The sequence below is a fragment of the Hordeum vulgare genome, chromosome 3H, assembly GCF_904849725.1.
Source record: "Hordeum vulgare subsp. vulgare chromosome 3H, MorexV3_pseudomolecules_assembly, whole genome shotgun sequence".
NCBI classification, from domain to species: Eukaryota; Viridiplantae; Streptophyta; class Magnoliopsida; order Poales; family Poaceae; genus Hordeum; species Hordeum vulgare.
Window position 1 is genome coordinate 592,952,127 of NC_058520.1, and position 14,543 is coordinate 592,966,669.

General features: G+C 43.0%; 2 protein-coding genes across 3 annotated transcripts; one reads left to right on the forward strand and one right to left on the reverse strand.

Annotated features, from left to right (window-relative positions):
* The first annotated feature begins 395 nt into the window (after nt 1-395).
* On the forward strand, nt 396-5,788 carry LOC123445451 (BTB/POZ domain-containing protein At2g30600). 2 transcript variants are annotated; one of them, XM_045122434.1, is made up of 13 exons: nt 396-722; nt 1,280-2,099; nt 2,196-2,528; nt 2,650-2,877; nt 3,175-3,336; nt 3,971-4,183; nt 4,284-4,331; nt 4,422-4,480; nt 4,559-4,691; nt 4,772-4,846; nt 4,939-5,019; nt 5,102-5,170; nt 5,249-5,788. In XM_045122434.1, the coding sequence occupies exons 2-13, from the start codon at nt 1,296-1,298 to the stop codon at nt 5,459-5,461; spliced, it is 2,418 nt and encodes an 805-aa protein (XP_044978369.1). In that variant the 5' UTR covers nt 396-722; nt 1,280-1,295; the 3' UTR covers nt 5,462-5,788. The 2 variants fall into 2 exon arrangements, with proteins under 2 accessions (XP_044978369.1, XP_044978370.1); XM_045122435.1 differs by lacking the exon at nt 5,249-5,788 and having other exon boundaries at nt 4,788-4,846.
* Nucleotides 5,789-6,237: 449 nt separating this feature from the next.
* LOC123445452 lies at nt 6,238-7,446 on the reverse strand. The gene is made up of 2 exons (XM_045122436.1): nt 6,762-7,446; nt 6,238-6,647 (listed from the first exon to the last, which is right to left on the reverse strand). Exons 1-2 carry the CDS (start codon nt 7,005-7,007, stop codon nt 6,465-6,467), a joined length of 429 nt encoding a protein of 142 aa, XP_044978371.1. The 5' UTR covers nt 7,008-7,446; the 3' UTR covers nt 6,238-6,464.
* Between the last annotated feature and the right edge of the window lie 7,097 nt (nt 7,447-14,543).

A 14,543-nucleotide genomic window follows, 5' to 3' on the forward strand; every position in this document is an offset into this window, starting at 1 on the left:
GGGTGCACGAACAAGCACTGGCGAGATAGCGATGCAAGGGGAGGCTCTGATTTGTTAGCCGTTGCAAGAGCAAAGTGAAACTAGGAGGAGGTAGGGGACTACGACACGAACTTCGGATCACCACGACTACTGTCATCAAAGCCACTGCTTAATTATGTCGTTCTTCACCCCCTCGCGTCGTACTTGACGCCATATAGTGGATGTACTCGTTTCTTGTATACAATAATCGGTATCTTAGTGTGCCCTTCTTTGTACAAGCTCGAGAGCTGGCAGGAGAAGTTTGCAGCTCGAGTTAACGGACGGCGATCCTCGCCCCCATCCGTCTCGTCCCTCGCTGGATGGACGGTTGGGATCCATCACTCCTTCCACTGTACTACAGTGCTACACGGTTTATTGCCGTTGTTACGAACGAAACAAATGATAGGACGCACTAAAACAGAGACCGTACCGCAGCTGGAACCCTAGCGAGCGAGCAATTCCCCAAATCGCCGCTAATGCCATACCCGATCCGTACCTGACGGCGTCGCCCCGGCGGCCCGCCTCCGCCCGCGGCCCGCCTCCAACTCCGCCTCCGCTTCCTCCGGCGCGTCATCCCGGGGTCGTCGGGCGACCCCCGGAGCTCCGTCCCGTCGGCCTCCGCGTCGGGGCCGCCTGGTCCCCGCTCCGTTTCACCGAAATCGGGCCGCTGCTCGCCTGGTCCCCGCGGCGCCAGCTGTGACGAGGTGAGGGAGGGCCTTGGGGGCATCGGTGCCGATTTTTATTTATTTTTTAAACCTAGAATGGGTTGCTCTGTGATAACGTAGTGATGAAATTTGCTCCTGCATTTGCATATAGCTATGAAATCTGCCTTACCATGAACTTCTATTGGTGTTGATTTGTATTTACTCGGACTTGCTATTGTTCATACTCTGTCTGAGTTTGGTGAGGCACTAATCCCAAATACATGCAATAAAATGTGTGATCACCCCAGTTTCATCTCTGTCCATTTGATTGAGTAACCTCCTGCCTCCTGGTTGGCGCATGAGTGTCTGGTTGGTGCATGAATGTGTTACAGTATGTACTCGTAGCTATCTGACTAACTACAACCCTCCTATTTTTCTTTCTGTGAGAAGAGAAGCCTAAGCTGAAAGAACTCCCCCCCCTCCCCTTTTCTTGTTCACCTCTGTAGCTATCTGACTAAGTACAACCCTCCTATTTTTCTATCTATACTGTGCGTCCAATTGCTGTTATTATTTGTGGTTGTACTAATCATGGTGCTCTGTTCTCCTCATCTTTTCAGTTAAACTATTTGCACGATGAGAGTAGAGGACAAAAAAAGATCCCTAACAGTTGCCCCCTTTGAGTGCGCTTGGGGCGAGGAGTTCCGGTTTGTGGAGGCTGGGCGTGGGTGCATTGCGTTTGAGGCATCTGCCCAGAATGATGTTACCCTGGTGTTCCGTGAACAGCTTGGGAGCCAACACTACCACTACAAAATGGACAGCAGTCGTCATTACGCTGTCATCTTGGGTAGCCATAGGAACAAAAGGTTGAAGATTGAAGTGGACGGAAGGACCGTTGTCGATGAAGCTGGAGTCGGCCTATGCCGCTCATCATCTTTCCAGAGCTACTGGATCAGCATCTACGATGGCTTGATAAGCATTGGACAAGGAAGGCATCCAAACAACAATGTCCTTTTCCAGTGGCTTGACCCTGATCCCAACCGAAAAGTTCAGTATGTCGGTTTATCCAGCTGGGACAAGCACGTGGGCTACCGAAATATAAGCGTGCTTCCATCAGCTCCTCAAAACAGCATCCGTTGGAGCCAAATTGAGTATGCATATGCTGAGCGGCTTGGGGAAGGTGGTCATAATAAAAATGAAGAATCAAAAGATGGCTGTGATCAAAGGGTAATTGCAGACTTTCTTGAGAGCTGGGATTTCTCTGATGCTATGTTTGTTGTTGGCAGTGAAAGAAAGGTTGTCCCTGCACACAAAATCGTCTTGGCTGCTTCTGGAGAGTTTGCTTTTATCTCAATGAGTGGAACTGCCATCGAGCTTCCGTCATTCTCCTACCCAGTTCTCCGCTCGTTTCTTGAGTATATCTATACAGGGTCTACTCAGGTAAGCTTTGATTTGTTTAAAATGCTATTATATAGAAATTGAGCAAGGGTGGAGACTGTTAATGTGTAGCGTGTTCTTATTTTTGGATTAATGCAGATTGCGGAGTCGCAACTGAATTCACTGCTGGAGTTGAGCTTAAAATTTGAAGTTAAACCTTTGGTAAAACATTGCGAAGAAATGCTCGACTGTTTTACTAAGTTGGACAATGATCTCTCTGTGTCTAGTAGAGACTTAGAAGTATCAAGTAGTGGATCTCAAGCTCATCAAGTTGACTATTTCCCTTTCAAGGCTCCAGTGAGTGTTCAGAAAATCAAACAATTCCTTGCAAGTGGTGAACATAGTGATATAAATATCTTTATTAGTGGACAAGGTTTTGTTGCCAAGGCTCACAAACTCGTCCTTAGCTTGTGGAGCATGCCATTCGCCAAGGTACATCTTCTTCCCGACATTGTATTTGTTTCTGACTTTTTCTTTATTGGTCTACAATATTCACATTTTGGCATAGTGCATCAAACTTAGTGTAATCAAAGATACTAGTATGCTTATGCAGATGTTCACAAATGGGATGAAAGAAAGCAGTGCTCCGAATGTATTTTTCGAAGATGCTTCTGCTGAAGCATTTTCTCTCCTCCTTCAGTTTATGTACAGTGGGGAACTTAAAGTGGATAACCGGTATGTCACACCTGCATTGGTTCAGCTGCTCTTATTAGCAGATCAGTTCAGCATCACTGTTCTTCAGTTTGAGTGCTGTAAAAGAATTATGGAATTCCTTTCAGAGGTACCTTTGCTTTCTCTTACATAGAATGGTAAACCAAGTGATGCAATTTAATAACTTTTATCTGTTGCTATTCAAGACTTGACGTGGGCCTGTGGTGGTTGTAGAAGTGGGGCCATTAGCCTCAGAATTCAATTCTTTGAGATATTGATACAACTTTCCATCTGCATTATACATGCAGGATTCGACTGTTCTACTGGAAGAAGCTTATTTTTCCGAATTTAAGGGATATGGCTTGTGCACATTTGGTGAATTTGCTAGCTGGCTCGGCATAGACTGACCCCTGAAAGTTTATTGCAGGATACGGTATGTTCAGTATTGCAAGCAGTGTCATCAATACCATCTTGTAAACTGCTTGAAGAAATGTGCAAACAGAATTTTGCAACGCACTTTGATTATTGCACAACTGCCTGCACGGACTTTGTGCTGTTAGATGAGGCAACATTTAAGGATATTCTTCAGGCAAGTTGGAATACTGTTTTCATTTCATCAACTGCCTTGCAATCGCGCCAAATACGAACCACGTCCATGAGAAAATAGATATAGGGTGACCAGACCACCGAGATTGAGCATCACATTTGAAAGCTGTAATAGATTGCTTCAACTGTCACCTCCCACAAGTGCAGCGATGTGACTAGAAACAACTTAAGGATTATAACTGTGTTGATAAAGCTCTTCAAAAGAACTCTCATATCTAATTTTGGACTTCTCCTACCAAGCAAAGGCTTCTTCCTGTAGTCTTTGTGAAATGGTAACTTTTCGGTAGTAATCCAATCCTACAATTGTTGGGTGGAATCTGTTGATCAACCTGCACTTGTAGAAACAGAAGAAAAAAGAATGTCATGTGGTTGGGTATGGATGGTGAAAGCTCTCTTTTCTTGGTTTTGCCAACATATGCTGAACATCAGTTGTATCTCTGGTGCATGTATTGAAGTTAAGGATTACATAGTTGAATATATCTGTATGGAACTGCATGCTAAGTTTCTTACGAGTTGCGAAATGGCATGCATAACATTTGTCCTAAATGGACTGCGTTGCTGAGAAGTTTAGCTAGTTTTTCTTGTCGACATTGGTCATATTAGTAGTAATTTTGCAGCAAGGTGATATGACTGTGACATCGGAAGAGAAGGTTCTGGATGCCATCTTAACATGGTGTATGGAGGCTTGTGAAACTTTTTACTGGAGTTCTGTAGATAAGCTATTAAGCACTTCAACACCAGAGCAGCTCTTTGGAGAGAGGCTGACCGCTATCAATACTTTACTACCATTTGTGCGGTTCCCTTTAATGCCGCCGTCTCTCCTTCAGCGGGTACTACCGTTTGTTTTTATATTGTCCTATCATTGCTCAGTTTTAACCTTCTGCTGAATGTTTGTTTTGCTCCTAATAAACACTTGTTGGTTCTCTGCAGATGGAGAAAAGTAACCTAGCAAAGCACATACAACTGTTCAGACAGTTGGTTAGTAATTCTGTATCCATTTTTTTTGGCACGCCAGGGTATGTTATCCTACACAGGAACTGTACATCTGATTTGCTTCTTGGATAACAGGTTGCAGAAGCCATTGAGTTCTCTAATGCTGGTCCATGGATGATGATGGCAAACAAATGGTCAGTATATGTTAATGCATTGATCAAGTTCAGTAAGAGTTGGTATGCCTGAATATTTATGATCCTTAAACCTTCCAGTGAGAGATTTCTACATAGACGCTCAAGCTATAGAGAGCTTCAGTATATTTCTGATGGTGATAACAATGGTGTAATCTACTATGCTGGGACGTCATTCGGGAAGCATCAATGGATCAATCCTGTTTTAGCCAAGGTATGAGGGAGGTTTGTGTTTGTGAGTATTCAACATAGCAGAAGCTTAGGTTTTCAGTGGCTCTAATTCTCTGCAACCAGAATATCACTGTGACAGCAAGCAGCCCAAATTCAAGGTACACGGATCCAAAGGCTCTGGTTTCAAAAAATTACCAGGTATTGATGTTGCTGAGAATGCTTGGAAAACATATTTTTTTAGTAATAATTTTCCATTGCATGGGATCACATGTTGGGACACATGACATCAGGGGACTTGTTTTGCTGGGCCTCGTGACGAAGATGGAAAGAAGTGTTCTTGGTGGATGGTAGACATTGGACAGGACCACCAGGTTGTTTATGTGAAAAAATAAAAGAAAAAGGTTCTTCTGTCTGATTGCAAAGACGTTAATTTATTGTGTGGTTTTTGTGCAGCTTATGTGCAACTACTACACGGTGAGGCAGGATGGCTCAACAGCGTTCATGAGATCTTGGGTTCTTCAGGTAAAAAAATTCCGTTCCTTTGTTTCTTCGTGGGACGAAAGGTCGGCATGAGCTAATCTTCTGCATCACGTGTGTCAGGGATCCATGGATGGTGAGAACTGGACAAGCCTCATCGTCCATGAGGACGAGCGGGCCATCTGCCAGCCAGGGCAGTTTGCGTCGTGGCCGATCACAGGCCCATCAGCGCTGTTGCCGTTCCGGTTCTTCCGGCTTGCTCTGACAGGGCTGACAACCAGTAACACTTGGAACCTCTGCATCTGCTTCCTGGAGCTCTACGGCTACTTCCGCTAGACAGATGGAGACAGGTCTTGTGTAAGATGTTTTCTCGTTTTTTTTTCAAAGTAAAAACTGTACCAGATGTTACAAAAGACAACACTGTATGTATCACTGTTTACACACAACACAAACACCTCTTGCTTTGAGTTACACACACTGGTAGAAGCAGGTGGTACATAGAGTTCATAAAAGGACACTTGTAATAAGCTGGAATAGAAGTTTTCGCAAAAAAAAAAGAGGTTGGAATAAAGGTTTGTTTATTTGGCTTCTCCCTAGTTGCCGTGGTGAATAATTGTAAAACTTGAGAATGCTGTCTGAAATGTAAGATGCATACAACTTTAATTTGCTTTGCCTAGCTTCACCAGTATCTCTTTATGATATTCTCTTAAAAGCCACAAATTTCACGACGCCGGATCTCTTTATAATATTCTCTTAAAAGCCACAAATTTCACGATGCCAGATTTTTGGTTCTGTGGAGCATCTGCTCCTTAATGAACAGTAACATCAAAATAAACACTAGATAAATTCTAAAAATCCTGTTTTTTTTATAGATGTTCATAGTAGTATAGCAAGTGTGCTTGATAATTTTCATGTCATATGGGATAGCAGTGCTAGAAAATAAAATTAAGTGTAACATTTGGCATTTGAGTTTTTTTTTTTTCAAAATGCTTAAGTTTTTCTGTTGAAAATTTGCATTTCCATGGACCGACCATTTAGTCATTACACCACTTAGCATGTATCACCCTTCTATGAAAAGACTACATATAGACAGCATGGAGTATGATACTGTATTTCTGAAAAATAGCTCTGAAGCGCTTCAGCTCTTTGGAGTACATATACCTCAAAATTACATTGCTTGGTTCTTCGCCCACCTTGGGTATGTATTCGATTGTGCAATAACTTGCATATTATGTTATCAATCAGACTGAAGCATTTGCAAAAGATTTACAAGCTGATCGACGGGCACACATCTCAAAGATAGCAAAGCAATTTTGTCCGTGCAAATCTAGCTACCTAGCTAATACACTTCCCTCTTGGGCCTGTTCCTGGCGCGCGCGCCGGTGGCCGTGACAAGGACCTGCTCCTTCTCCGCCGCCGGCAACGGGGCCTCGTCTCCGTCGACGACGAACTCTCCGCCGCCGTCTGCCGCCTCCTCGGAAGATGCCTCGTTCTCCTCCAGTATCGCCTTGTTGATCTCCATCTGCACATGCAACACACGTACGTACGTAGTTCGTCTCTGAATGAATGATGATAGTACATGCCTGCAGACCAGCAGAGGCTTGGGCGGAGAAGCTCTAGGTAGGTAGGTAGGTACCTCCTGGAGGAACCGCTCGTCGAGGTCGTCGGCGACGCGGGCGGCGGCGACGAGGGTGCCGACGAAGAGCGAGAGCGGGAGCACGAAGGCGAGGATGAGCACGTTGGTGCTCGGCGGCCCGCCTGCCCGCACCACCATGATGGACCGCCGCCGACGCCCGCGCCCGGCCGGCCTGGCGCTGACGCGGATGGCCGGCCGGCCGAGCTGCGGCTGGATGGACAGAGCGGCGAGGGCTCGAGAAGCCATGGACGGACGGTGGAGAGGCTCGGCTGCCTGCGCGAGAGCAGAGAGTGGGATAGGACGATGGCGTTTGTCTTATCCATTCTCTGCTCCGTGCCACGTCGCCCCGATTAATCGTGGCCGCCGATCGTATGGTTAACCGTCGGGCCGAACGGACGGCTCATCCTCCAAAGGGCCGGAAGCACGCGGCAAGGGTAGACATACAATTTTTTTTGTGAGGCTAAATTTACTTTTTTTTAGGTGTCACAAGAACAGAGAGTTTTCTATCCTCGCATATCCGAGTATCTGAATCTGTTGAGTTTATGTTGGTGTGTCAATTTTTTTTGGTTTAATATTTTATGGAATTCAAATCTTCCATCGATATCATGATGAAGATATTGTGATCCGCCGGCCTATATTTTTAAAGGATCATCCCCAGCCCAAATATGTTCATGGATCAAGGCTTTCCATCTTTTTGAATGGGCAACTCAAGGCGTTTTCAAAAACCACTATTAATAATGTCCGTACATGTGAAAGAGTGGCAACATCGTTGTTCCAGTCCAAATACAACCTCTTTATCAAAGTCTTTGGTCTACTTTTTCTGGCATAGATTGATACCGTGAAGAAGGTGTTCTCAAGAGATTTCATTGTAATTCTTAGTCATAGAAGTTACTTTGTATTTTCTTTGATTCTAGATCCAAACTAGTCTGTAATCGTTATGAGTATAAATAAAATTAAAGGTGTTTCTAAAAAACTAGCATAATAACCTTGAAAAAAAGCTAGCATAGTATCTTGTCTAAAAAATGCTAGCATAGTATCTTGTCTCAAACAAAAAAAGTTAGCATAGTATCATATTTTTATCTAAAACTAAAACTAGCATAGTATCATGAACATGCCAAATAAAACTATGTCGACACTTCATACTTAGATGAACAACTTTTACGAAGATTTTGTGCTGACAGACCACCCGTTGTTTCAGATTGCAAAACAACTGTGGCTGATAGTATCCAGGATAGCACACTGGGGAACTATTGCGCAATTGCAAAAGAAGTTAAAGGCCGGTCAATGGCATACCCTGGATGTAGTTTTGCCCATGAAAGTAGGACCTCGGATTCTGAGCCTCATAATCTCGCATTCTTATACCGTAAATATAATTTCTGTGTAACCAATCATAGTCAAGTTAATTAAAAATGAATATTTTAAAAATAAGAATTTAAATTATATTATTTAAAATATGTGGATACAATTTTAAAAACGAACAATTTCATCTATATGTTTTTTTAGAGTTTATAATGCATGGACATAATTTTATCATGCAGATAGCGAGCAATCGCCTGCACACTTTTTCAATGACGGCTGTTAAGAGCATGGTTAATAGTATAGCTAACTGCTGGCTATAAGCAGTCTTATAGCCCATCTTAAAGCTAGCTTGTACAACAGTTAGCTATAAAAGAGTACTACTTTTATCATATATGGCCCACCTTTCATTCTCACAAAGCACCTAGGAGCACGTGCTAGAGCTGGCTCTTCACGAAGAGCCCGCTTCCCTTCTCTCTCCTCTTCTCTCTCATCCAACTCAACAAAAATATAGTATTTTAATCCTTACAGCCTGCTGACTGTACCTTATTGTACTTGCTCTAAGCGGCACGCGACTATTAATCGCATCTTAACAACTGCCAAAACAGCCGTCTGTTGCTACGTCAGCTGGTAGATTGACGACATGTGTCCTGCAAACACCGAGATGCAAAACGTGATGCTGCAACAGTTTTTGCATCTAGCCGAAAAAAATGTTGGAAGCAAATTCCGCTCCCCACGCGCTACGTCCTCTGGAGCCAGTTCCCGGTGACAGCTCCTCCACACAACCTCCTCAACCATCGCCGTCGTGCAGGAGCAACTCCACCGCCGTCTGCAGCAAGCCGACCCCTCACCGCGCACTGGAAAGCCACCATATCGTGCGCTCTATGTTGTGGACGCCATGAATCGAAGCTACGGCGCTCCTTCTAGCAACACGCAGGCCAAATTGACCCCAATACTCACCGACAAAGTGGATACTCCGGTCTGGAGTTGCAGGGAAGCTCCACAATCCTCCTATCTTCGCTGTTGATGGCTCCCGGGCTAGCTCCTTGCATGCTTGGGTAAGTTGCACTCAAAAACCTAGCATCACACAAGCATGCAACAAATTTGTCAATGCGTTCATCATGATTTAGTGTCCTATGTTCAATGTTTAATCATATATGCAACAATTTGAGCAGTTCATCACCATTTGTTCTCTGTTTCACTGCACCTCTGTTAACTGAAGCTACATATGAATTGCTGGAAAAATGGATATAATTTAAGAATATTTAAGAATTGCAACAGAAAGTAAGAAAAAAAATTCCTGAAATAATGTGTATGTTGGTTATGCTATGTGTGTGGTGATGATGTAAAACCATTGACTATGTGGTTATGTTGTATATGTGTTGACTATGTTGCATCCTAATGACATCTAATCATCCTGGACAATTTTCTGTACTAAAAAAGTTGAACAAACAAAATGTTGCAACATCTAGAAAAGCTTAGAAACAAAATGTCCAAAAAATGATTACTCAAAGTAGAAGCATACAACAAGATGAGAGTGCCATGTTCAAAAATGCAGTATGAATTGCATCATTAAATTTTTGAACATGTTACTCTGTGTTTGCACTTACTGTGTTTCTGCACTAGAAAAGTTAGGTTGTTGCAATGTCCTGAATTGGTCCTGACGGCCATGTTATAAACATTGGTAATGATGGCCATTTCCTGAATTGCTCATACATTGTTGGGGATATCGCTTATCAGGTACTTATGGTCAACCCAGGATAAGGGGTAAATCGCCCGATGTATCGGCACATCGATCAATTTATCGGCATATCGACCAATCTATCGGTCAATTTATTTTATCGGCCAGACACAACTAAGCGACAAATTGACTAATTTATCAACATATCGAGGGAAATCTTGAATAGTGGATCCTAGTAAATATTGCATTTACTAGGAAAAGCTGATTTGTACTATAAAAACATGATCAACTACTATCATAATTGTGGTAGCACGTGTAGAAGCATTTTATTTAGTATCACGAGGTAAAAAAAGATGAGCTACTGAAGTTATACATATTTTATGTTACAAGCACTAGTACTACATTCTACCTTCTTTGCTAATAATGGCATACTTTTTCCTGCAAAATAATGAAACAAAGTGTAGGTTGCTGGAGTTGGAGTTGATGATGATGAGAGTGATGACACAAAAGTATATGAAATCAATCGTAGTCCTTTCGATAAGTAAGAGTGTCGAACCCAACGAGGAGAAGAAGGCTCTGATAAACGGTTTTCAGCAAGGTAATAACTGCAAGCACTGAAAGTAGCGGTAACAAGTGATGGTGTAGTGAGGTGAAACGTAGCAAGCGAAAAGTAACAAGTAACAAGTAGTAGCAACGGTGCAACAAAGTGGCCCAATCCCTTTTGTAGCAAGGGACAAGCCTGAACAAAGTCTAATAAGAGGAAAAACGCTCCCGAGGACACACGAGAATTTCTGTCATGCTAGTTTCATCATGTTCATATGATTTGCGTTCGTTACTTTGATAATTTGATATGTGGGTGGACCGGCGCTTGGGTACCACCCTTACTTGGAGAAGCATCCCACTTATGATTAACCCCTCTCGCAAGCATCTGCAACTATGAAAGAAGAATTAAGACAACGTCTAACCATAGCATTAAACTAGTGGATCCAAATCAGCCCCTTACGAAGCAACACATAGACTGGGGTTTAAGCTTCTGTCACTCTAGCAACCCATCATCTACTTACTAATCCCCAATGCCTTCCTCTAGGCCCAAAGATGGTGAAGTGTTATGTAGTCGACGTTCACATAACACCACTAGAGGAAAACACAACATACAACATATCAAAATATCGAACGAATACCAAATTCACATGACTATTATCAGCATGACTTATCCCATGTCCTCAGGAACAAAAGTAACTACTCAAAAAGCATAATCATAATCATGATCAGAGGTGTAACGAGTAGCATCAAGGATCTGAACATAAACTCTTCCACCAAGTAATCCAACTAGCATTAACTACAAAGAGTAATCAACACTACTAGCAACCTTACAAGTACCAATCGGAGTCGCGTGACGGAGATTGGTTACAAGAGATGAACTAGGGTTTGGAGAGGAGATGGTGCTGATGAAGATGTTGATGAAGATGACTCCCCTCCGACGAGAGGAGTGTTGGTGATGACGATGGCGACGATTTCCTCCTCCGGGAGGGAAGTTTCTCCGGCAGGATCGTTCTGCCAGAGCTCTAGATTGGTTCTTCTCAAGTTCCGCCTCGTGGCGGCGGAGAATCCACGAAAAAGCTCCACGCTGATTTTTGCTCGGACGAAACCCTTCATATAGCAAAAGAGGGGGGCCAGTGGGCCACCAGGGTGCCCACAAGCCCTGTTGTCGCGGCCAGGGGGGTAGGCCGCGGCAACCAGGCTTGTGGGCCCCTGGAAGCTCCCTCTGACACTTCTTTCGCCCAGTACTTTTTATATATTCCCAAAAAATTCCACGTTGATTTTCAGGGCATTTGGAGTTGCGCAGAATACAGGACTCAGACTTGCTCCTTTTCTAGTCCAGAATTCCAGCTGCCGGTATTCTTCCTCTTTAAATAAACCTTTCAAAATAAGAGAGAAAAGGCATAAGTATGGTACCACAAAGTATAATAACAATCCGTAAAGCGATAAATATCAACATGAAAGCATGATGCAAAATGGACGTATCAACTCCCCCAAGCTTAGACCTCGCTTGTCCTCAAGCGAAAACCAAGACCCATAACATGTCCACATGTTTAGGGATGAAGGTGTCTATAAAACATAATACGGACATGAGGGCATCATGATCACACATAGAACAGCAATACATCATAAAGATTCTTATGGGAAAGTAACAATTCCTTCACAAAGCAAAGCATGAAATAAAAACCTTACCGAGAAGTAGCCAACAACAGTCCATAGTCATTGAAGCAATTGCAATTTATCATATCATCAGAAGGAGTCAAATAAGAGCTTGTAAAGCAAATCCACATACTCAATCATCTCTTTTGTTTTCCACAATTGTTACAGCTCACGTGGTACTCATGGTATCAAAGTTTCAGTTGGACACAGAGAAAGATAGGGGCTTATAGTTTTGCCTCCCAACCATTTACCTCAAGGGTAAAGTCAACAACAATAAAGCATAAGTACTCATCTCCAAGTTGATATATGAATATAGATCTTTCCCAAGCATATGACGTTCACCAAGAAAAAGGCTAAATAAGGAATTGGTGAAGATCACCATGACTCTTACAAGGGCAAAAAGTAAAGGTAAAAGATAGGCCCTTCGCAGAGGGAAGCAGAGGTTGTCATGCGCTTTTGAGGTTTGGATGCGTGTCCTCTTAGTGCCGAGGAACGTCACTTTATATTGCCCCCTGTGATAAAGAACTTTATTATGCAGTCTGTCGCTTTTATGTCTTCCTCATCACAGGTTCGTAAAAAGCTTATTTTCCACACACTAATAGATCATACATATTAGAGAGCAATTTTTATTGCTTGCACCGATGACAAATTACTTGAAGGATCTTATTCAATCCATAGGTAGGTATGGTGGACACTCATGGCAAAACTGGGTTGAAGGTTTATGGATGCACAAGCAGTATCTCTACTTGGTGCGGGAGTTTTGGCTAATATGAGGTGGAAGCAATCGTCACATGCTAAGGGATCTCTAATCATATAACATTGTTTGGAACTAAGCAAACACAATTCATTATGTTGTCTTCCTTGTCCAACATCTACTTCTAAGCATGTAATAGTCTGGTGAGTACTCACAATTATAGAAAGTGTCTAAGATGATATATTTGTATGTGAACCTCTCTTTCCTTATTACTTCTTATTAATTGCAACAATGACTGAGGTGTATGTTGTACTATTCTCAACAAGTTCAATCATCATACTTGTTATATATGAAGCTATCACTTTCCATAAGATCATCTCATGATCTTTCATGCTATCGTTCTTTTCATACTTTTGATCACGGCACAAAACAAAGCCCGATACTCTTTATTATATAGCTTGCAAGCTCGAATACAACGGGGGAGACACAAGGCAAAAGACTCAAACTAAACACTAAATACTTAATCCACTAAGAGAAGAAAGTAAAAACTGAAAAAGAAAGAACTAAAACAAAGGTAAAAGCAAAAGATATAAAGGTCATACGATACAAGGGCAACTCCCCCAAGCTTGGCATAAGCCAAGGGAGTTGCCCATACCAATGCTTAGTTGTCTTCCTTTGGTGGTGATGGTGGTGGAGTTGTTGAAGCAGTCTTGAGCTTGTCTAATTTCCACTTGAGCATAAAGTTCTGCTCCCTCAGATCGTCATTTTCCTCCTCAAGCTTCAACACTCTATGGCAAAGTTCCTGCTAACTCTCCTACAAGAAACAAGAAGTTATAAACAAGGTCTTAGGCTTCTTCCTTTGGTCAGGGAAGCTTGACTTCTTGAACTCCACATGAGTGCGTCCATGTTGTGGTAGAGGAGCCTCCTCTTCATCGGAACTTGTTTGTTCCTTCCCCTTGGGATCATAGTCCTCTTCCTCGTGAGTGGTCGAGTCATATGGTTCCAAGTCCCCATAGACCTTGGGGTTAGCAAGGTAATTAGACACATAGCTCTCCCCCTCTGAATCCTGAGAAGACATCTTGACCTGGATCTGCGGCAGAGAACAGGCTCAAAACAAAAACAGAGGAAAACTGCACGATACGGAGATCAAAACCCTCGGGCGTATAAATAATGATTTTTTCTGGACCAGAAGGAGTGCTCCGCAAGAAAACGGAGTCCGGGAGGCACACGAGGTGCCCACATGCCCTGTTGCCGCGGCCAGGGGGGGAGGCCGCGGCAACCAAGCTTATGGCCGCCTCATGCGCTCTCCGGACTGCCTTTTATTTTTCTAATTTTCCATAAATTCCAAAACGGAGAAAATTTCCTATTGGAAAAGTTTCGGAGTCCAATTACTTACCGAAACACATACCTCTTTGTTTTCAGGGTCTGAAACAGGCTGATAAACATCCCTTATGTACTCCTCTGGAGTTATGATATTGATGATATTGGTCTCAACATTTATGGGAGTACCAGAGATATAATGCTTGATTCTTTGCCCATTTACCACTCTAGGAAAATTACCTTCCGTGTTATTGATTTTGATGGCACCGGAACGATATACTTCCTCGACAACGCAGGGACCCTCCCATTTAGAGAGAAGCTTGCCTGCGAAGAATCTTAAGCGAGAATTGTATAGCAGGACATAATCACCTACATTGAACTCTCGTTTTTGTATTCTTTTATCGTGCCATCTCTTAACCTTTTCCTTGAACAACTTGGCATTCTCATATGCCTAGGCCCTCCATTCATCTAATGAGCTGATATCAAACAACCGCTTCTCACCGGCAAGTTTGAAATCGAAGTTGAGCTCTTTGATTGCCCAGTAAGCTTTGTGTTCCAGCTCAAGAGGTAAAGGACATGCCTTACCGTAAAC

Bases quoted from the DNA above. Each gene is read 5' to 3' on its own strand.
- LOC123445451 (XM_045122434.1), top strand. From the start codon at position 1,296: ATGAGAGTAGAGGACAAAAAAAGATCCCTAACAGTTGCCCCCTTTGAG. The intron at 4,184-4,283 runs GTACTACCGTTT...GGTTCTCTGCAG, and splicing joins CGCCGTCTCTCCTTCAGCGG to ATGGAGAAAAGTAACCTAGC. The intron at 5,171-5,248 runs GTAAAAAAATTC...CACGTGTGTCAG, and splicing joins TGAGATCTTGGGTTCTTCAG to GGATCCATGGATGGTGAGAA.
- LOC123445452 (XM_045122436.1), bottom strand. From the start codon at position 7,007: ATGGCTTCTCGAGCCCTCGCCGCTCTGTCCATCCAGCCGCAGCTCGGC. The intron at 6,648-6,761 runs GTACCTACCTAC...TTGCATGTGCAG, and splicing joins ACGAGCGGTTCCTCCAGGAG to ATGGAGATCAACAAGGCGAT.